The sequence below is a fragment of the Agrilus planipennis genome, unplaced genomic scaffold, assembly GCF_000699045.2.
Source record: "Agrilus planipennis isolate EAB-ADULT unplaced genomic scaffold, Apla_2.0 scaffold12, whole genome shotgun sequence".
Classification (NCBI taxonomy): Eukaryota; Metazoa; Arthropoda; class Insecta; order Coleoptera; family Buprestidae; genus Agrilus; species Agrilus planipennis.
In genome coordinates, this window is record NW_020439003.1 from 1612932 (window position 1) to 1620074 (window position 7143).

Genomic DNA, 7143 nt, shown 5'->3' on the forward strand with positions numbered 1-7143 from the left:
ACTAGTGACGAATAAAAATAGTCTTAGCCTTGCAGTTTCATCTTGTCTTGGTCAGGCTCAGAATATACTATATATAAATTTTAAATTAAACTAAATGTATATATGCACGTAAGTGAGATACGATAACAAAGTGCGGTTTCTGGCTTCAAAGCCGTGGCTAATTTTCATATTTATTTTTGAGATTTAAAAGATTTTCACAGATTGCTTTATAAACATGTAGAGTCCGTGTTTCGTCAAAGATTCCTCAGACATACCATTATTTGTGAATACATTTTACATGTTAAGAAAAGAATTGTGAAAATTTTTGTGTATTAAGGATAGATTTTTTCGCTGCGCCCGAAACAGTTAAATAAGATTCAATACCTATAATGTATGGAAATTATATCAACACAGTGTTTAATCGCTATTACATACGGAGTTTTATCTAATTAAGGGCTGTTCACAAATAGTTAAGGAAGTGGTAAGTTTTGGTGTTAGGGAAAGGCGATGATTAGTTCAGGATAGGAGGTGCGTGTTCAATCAGTCTTATGAACGGCTGAAATTATTCAACAATTTCTTCTCCAAGGTAATAAAGTAAAAAGTACTCACTAATTATTGATATGGTTCCTGTAGATGGCAGCGAATCCTTAATGTTTATTAGAAACACTGTCATTGAGACTAAACAGTTAATACCCAGTGTTACTTTTTCACCTGTTTGTGATGGCATATAGAAAACTAACAGAGCTAAAATAATAAAGTAATGGTAGAAATATGATTCGGGTTTAAAGGCCGTGCTCTAAATAAACTATTAGATGCAGACATTTCGTGGGAAATTACAGCTGACTTCTTCAGTAGTACTTTATTGACAAATTGGGCAAAAGTTGTACCTCTTCGGTAGCGACCTTTTGGCTACTCAGTTGAGGTGTAACCTTCACCCACGTTGTCAACACAGTATCGCTGAAGATGTCAGTCGCAGTTGCCGACGAAACGTTCGGAACTAACAGTAAACTAAAGTAATATTTTAAGATGGTAATTGATGTAAGACTTTCATGTTTTAAACAGTAAACTTATAATTACACTAAGGAATATATTCGATACTAATGTAACAAATAAGAGTACGGGAGTAGTTATGAGAAAACATGGGAGACGCGGGTGATGACATGATGGATACGCGAGGGATCGGGATGGTACTTTGTATACTCAGCTAACCAACTGCGTTAATTAATCCACAAGGAATGATTAGATTAAAAACATAAGCCAAAGGCCTTCTTCGAAGTCTCAATGTGTATTCGGCGACCCAGTAATATTTGGATCCATTCAGTACCAAACGTTTTGACGATTTAAAATATGTTACTTCAAATTCCCCACTATCTTCGTACAATACTAAGCCCACCTTTTTTTGAGGGGTCAATTCAATCTGGAGAAAGCAAAAAAAAAGTAAAATTTAAAATATAGTAGTAGATATGGTTTGTTTCCTTCATGTGTGTGAAATTTTATCTAATATAGAGAACCGAATTTCTTTTTAATTATTATAAATCCTTTAAAAACAATTAAACAGAAATTATGAAAAAATGAGCATAATTTGAGATTTTCCTGAACAATTAGCAATAAAACTAGAGAATCAAAGAAAAACTAAAATAATATTAATACGCATTAACAAACCTAATGTTACATTTAAATTATTACTATTTCAACTTTTTGTCACTATTTTATTTATTTCGATCTAGAAATACATGAATAATATTTGTAACTGTTATTTTTCTTACCTCTGTACTATCGTATGACCAAGATTCCCACAGAAGAGAGCAAGTTTGTGTATCAAATGGAAAATAACTAATATCCATTTTGCAGTAAGTATAAAAGATGCCCTGTTGATAAAATGAAATTTCACCTTTGTTAGAAACATTTGCGAATGTAGCTATTTGCATCGAATTCGATTTTCTATTAGCACTATAAAGAAGTAAACATGAAAATTTAATAAAAATACAAAAAGATTTTTGTAAATAGATACGTATTGTGTAACTTAATATCGGGTTTCCAAATATTTTCCGAAGGGATCATAAGTGATTTTAATCCGCCATATTCTGATACATTCCATTGTAATCTGTAATCAACCCATTCAGCTAAAATCCAAGAATCCGTGACTAGAATTTGCTTTTTTTCGTCCTGAAATTTACACTTAAAATCAGAGTTTTATTATGTATGTAAAATATTTTTAGACTTTTACACTATTACATTACAAAACACAATATTTTACGTTATTTGTCGATAAAAATTATATGTATAAAGGCAACGGTGTACTTACAACCTCAATCAAACTATGTAAGAAAAGTGTGAAATTTACAGCAGTAGATTTCGAAAATTTTACTGCAGCTCTGATATTTACGTCGTAATTGGAAAAAAGATCTCGTGTAAGTCGCTCTGCGTTATCATCTGCTTTGGAATATTTCCCTATAAGAAAAACGTAAAGCATTTAAAATTCCGTACCATTTTTGCGGTTTTACAGACGAATCAATTAAGTATGATCAAATCAGAATATTTCATCCTACCATCAAATAATATCAGAATTAGTATGAGTAGATTTGGAGATATTGTTTTCATTTTTGGTGAATAACGTAATAAACTTGATGGAACAGATGTGTTGTGATTTAGTAAGTTTGTCTAGCAAACTGTGACTTTATATTTTAATGCGTTTTTAACATTTCCGTAAGTTTAATATTGCATGACAGTACTTTTAGTTATTGTTTTGTATATTCGCATATTGATTTATAAAGAAAAGAAAACTGAAATTGATTGCGTTTATTTAATAAAAGTTTCTAATAACGCTCGTAAAACATTAGATACATAGGTAATTGGATAGAATATCTATAAACTTTATGATATTGTAAAATCGGTGCAAAGCTATCACGACATCATTAATATTTCAGTGATGAAATTTGATTAATACATTTTACAAATGTGAGTAGGTACACTTACTAATCGTTTACTAAGTGCCATTTACTCTTTATTTATAATTAGTGAATTAATTTGGAAAACAAGCATGCAATGCGTTTATCCTATTAAAAGTTCTTATATATATATATAAGCAGAATTCTTACAGTAACAGTAATAGAAATCCTGTTTAATTATCTATTTCACTCCAAATAAATTGAATCAAACTCCTTTATAACCTATTAAGGCCATGTTACACGGCGCGGCCTGGAGCGGGCAGGCGCGTCTTGCGGCTTCAGTTATGGACTCTACGTAATACATATTGTAATTGCGAAGATAAAAGTAAATAAAGTGAATAAAGTAAATATAATAAGAAAAAAACGATCTAAAACAATCGAAGCATATTTCCATTCTTGCATTAATTTTTCGTTTTCTTCATTTTCTCTTTCAATACACTCTTGGTAGGTAAGCACGTCGTCATATCGAAGAACTGTCCAAGCAAGATATTGGTTACCAGTTTCTGAGATTACATTATAATGTCAAATTAATTTTATGCAAAACACTGGATAATAATAATCGACCTACTAGAAATATTTCCAACTTGTAGAAGACGCCTTTGTGATAAATTTGGGTGATAATTTGGGAATGTAACGCCTACTGTACTCACTTGATTTTTCCAAAAAATCTTTATAACTTTTTCATTTGAAGAATTCTACAAATACCAGTAATAAATAAGTATTGTAATATTTTATTCTTTATTACATTGATGCGAGAAAATGGAAAAACCCCCGACAGAATATTTACAATCCGTTTCAACGTTTTTGAAATAGGATTTCCTCTCTCTCCTCTGTGGTACACGTTTATGTTCAGAATTGACAGACCAGTGGCAAATGTTACTAAACACATACTTGAAACATAGTATATACCTCAAAATAAAGAAATCAAATTATTGTTATTAATTATAAATAATATATGTACCTATGTATTAGGGGGATTTGCTTTAGACCAAAAAATTTAGATTTTTTATTCCGGTTAAGTACAAGATCTCATGGTACATGCAGAAAGAAAAATTAATTAAAAAAGTAACATGCTTTGACGACATCTTTTCTAAATTTGTCATCATATGCTATCACAATGTTTGAAGCATTGAACTGCTTGATTTGTCTAAATCTGGAAGAGTCTTAAATTTTAATTTTTATATTATTGGCAGTTCGTGGATTATATATATGCGAGGCCGAATTAAAAAAAGTATCAATAGGACCCATATAAAATTGTTTTTGCGACCGGACGACGTGTTTAATTTGAGTTAACTACAGAACGACTTTTATATTCATTTTTGACTTTCGACTGTTAGATAGAGTGAGTTAGGTCAGTGTGGTCTATCCGACTGAAATTGACAAAACCAAAAATCAGTTAACCCAAATTAAGCTTATCTGACCCTACCCTAAGATTGGGATGACGAACCTGCTTTACGAAATTAACCTCCGTTAAGACGGACATTGACTATGTGTCAATTAGGGAAAACTATAAGGAAAATACCAAGTTGCAGGGTATTCTTTTTACGCCACATGAGTGAATAATTAAGTTTGTATTTTTTGTGTTTCTAAATTTGAATATGTTGAATATTTTCGCATTTTTGATGTAAAATATGTTCTTTTTTTTAATGAAGATTGCTAAGAACAAGGTATGTTCAACTATGTACAAATTTTATTTAACGTTTTAAGTGCAAACACAANTTTAGAAATAAATTAATGAGAAATTTTTAAAAATTGGATAGAAAGTTATTTGAAAGGATTTTTTCAATACGTACAACGAAATTTTATAATGGTAATGAATAGAAAGAGAAGTGTTGGTCTAAAACGAATCACCTTAACGCACACCTACTTAGTATAGGCGTATTTTCTGTAGGAGGTAGGGAATCTTTAATTTTCATTAAAAATACGGCCATTGAGAGTACTGAACTAGCGCCAAGTGTTACTTTTTCATTTGAACGGCAAGGTACGCAAAAGACGAGTAAACCTGAAATAAGATAAAAACGATTTAGGTACCTAGTTATTAGAGTTGAATAAATTGCATTTACCAATGCCACTAATTAAACTGCACGGTAAAATAAAGTTAACGACGTATGTTAACGATTTTCGCTTTAATTTTAATACGCATTGTATGTACGGAATCGATCTTTTATAAGTTGCTGTAATAAAAATAGATTTTCTTGAAGAGAAACTCAGCAAATCGAATTCACCATTGTCTTCTGGACTGAAAGTTGATATTTCATTTTCTTCAAGGATTAAATCGACCTGAAATGTACAAACCTCTACAACTTAAAGCTGTACGTACCTACTCTTAAAACTAAATTTTGTCAAGGTAAAAGTAATCAGCAATATCCCCTTTGAAAGTATACAATTTTTGCCTAAAGCTTTTTACAAAATAATGGTATCCAATGAAGATATTTCATGATCTCAAGATGTAGAGAAATGCTGAGTTCATACTTGCTTGTACTTCATGATGTTAATTAAAATTGCGGAAAGCTTTCAGTTTGTAAATTATTGTTCCTTATCTTGAAAAATATTATCGCTAGTTATTAACGCTTTTTAAGAATTGTTACTTTTTATTGTATCTAAATGATGATGCTAACGTATTATTCGCTAACAGTGATGTACTATGGTTAGCTCAAAAATACGTTTCTCTTCTTTCGTTTTAACACTAGCAAATCCTCATCAGAACTCAGAACTCAGTACATAGTTTAAAATTAAATTAATTACTATAATATCTAGATATGTCTTTAGTACTCGGCTGAAGAGGACCTTAGTTGGTCCTAGAACGGCCTGAGGTAGAGGGGTTTTAGTCGGTAGGTCCGAGGACTTCTTCCTCGAGAATCCGAGACTACTCAGTCGTACGAACGGCTGCGTGTCTTTTGAAAATTTCCCCTCTTCCCCGAAAATATAAAAAAAAATCTTTAGTAGGTACTCCAGTTTTAGCAAAACGTCGACATGTCATAAAGCACAAACATCCTTAATTTTTGTCATTAATTCAACTTAAATATCACAACTATTGTTTTTGAAATTTACATGTGAAGTTTTCGCGTATCCTATTGATCTGAAGAACACAGATGATGATAATCAGAAACTTCTTTATTCTGTTAGCAATGAGTAATTGTTGTTTCTTGTGGTAGTTTTAAAATTTCCGAATAAAATTTTAAGCTTTGACGGCTGATGTACAATGATGCGGCGGTTTCTGCCGGACTTTTTTGTCGTATTCCTTTTAATTTTGATGTTCCAGACGTTTCACTGTTCTTCATCTTCAGTGGTGACATAGCGGTTGCTGGGTTGTGACGATCCATTAAAGAGAAGAACGGCGAAACGTCTGGAACATCAAAACTACATGCAGATTGAGCTCTGACGTCGTATTTAAACAAAGTGTTGAGTATTGCCGAGTATCTGCTAGTGTCGTAATAACGAATAAAAAATGTACGGAAAATTTTTAGACTTATTATTCTAGGGTTAATTCTTAAAACAATACCGTGTAAGTTCTTTTGTTAGATTGAGTAGTGAAATCTTCCTACAATTTAGAAAAGATGTTTCCATTTCTATTAAATTTTTGATTTGGATTTTAAGTACTCTTTCGATTCCCTTCAAGTTAAATACTGTGCTAAATATCTAAGGTCCCCGATATTTTTGTAAATTACCTTATCAATGGTGTATGTCCAAGATGCCCAATTTAATGTGCATGTTTGCACATCAAATGGAAAATAACTGACGTCGATTTTGCAAAACGAGGAAAAAATACCACCATTCATCATTACAACCCTTCCTGTATTATCAACTGTTGCAAGAGGGTATACAATGGATTCTTTGTATGACGAATCAACACTAAAATGTTTTTTTTTCAATTTTTATTAGTTTTCAACACCTGAATAGCAACTTATTAATAAAAGGGTTGTAGGGTACCATGTAATATGTAGCCCAATAAAAATAAAATTAAATAAGCCGTATCGTATAACCGTGGGACAAGATGTTAAATATACTTAAAAATGTAGGGATGAATTACAAAGATAGAAGAGTGATACTTAGTTTGTATAAAGAGCAACAGGCAGTTATAGAGCTGGGGATGCAACGTAGAGAAGTAAATATTAGGAAGGGAGTCAGGCAGGGATGCACACTGTCACCGCTACTTTTTAATCTATACATCGAAGACGCCATCAACATCATTAAAGACAGTACAACTGTAGGGATA

General features: G+C 31.7%; 2 protein-coding genes across 2 annotated transcripts in view; both read right to left on the reverse strand.

Moving 5' to 3' along the window:
* Positions 1-541: 541 nt before the first annotated feature.
* LOC108736658 (neuronal acetylcholine receptor subunit alpha-3-like) lies at positions 542-3816 on the reverse strand. The gene is made up of 7 exons (XM_025976005.1): positions 3673-3816; positions 3496-3622; positions 2285-2430; positions 1991-2145; positions 1746-1929; positions 1189-1396; positions 542-723 (listed from the first exon to the last, which is right to left on the reverse strand). Exons 1-7 carry the CDS (start codon positions 3814-3816, stop codon positions 542-544), a joined length of 1146 nt encoding a protein of 381 aa, XP_025831790.1.
* A 1068-nt stretch (positions 3817-4884) lies between these two features.
* Positions 4885-7143, reverse strand: part of LOC112904876 (neuronal acetylcholine receptor subunit beta-4-like) — a 5623-nt gene continuing 3364 nt past the window's right edge. The window contains exons 2-4 of the mRNA XM_025976006.1: positions 6596-6779; positions 5067-5207; positions 4885-4929 (exon numbers count right to left, since the gene is read on the reverse strand). Of these exons, the coding sequence (XP_025831791.1) occupies positions 4885-4929; positions 5067-5207; positions 6596-6779 (370 nt within the window). The remainder of the gene's footprint in view (positions 4930-5066; positions 5208-6595; positions 6780-7143) is intronic.

Excerpts from the sequence above, each read along its gene's own strand:
- LOC108736658 (XM_025976005.1), bottom strand. The coding sequence starts at position 3,816 with ATGTGTTTAGTAACATTTGCCACTGGTCTGTCAATTCTGAACATAAAC. Across the intron at positions 3,623-3,672 it reads TTCCATTTTCTCGCATCAAT|AATTCTTCAAATGAAAAAGT; the intron begins GTAATAAAGAAT and ends TGGTATTTGTAG. Across the intron at positions 1,397-1,745 it reads GGTCATACGATAGTACAGAG|ATTGAATTGACCCCTCAAAA; the intron begins GTAAGAAAAATA and ends TGCTTTCTCCAG.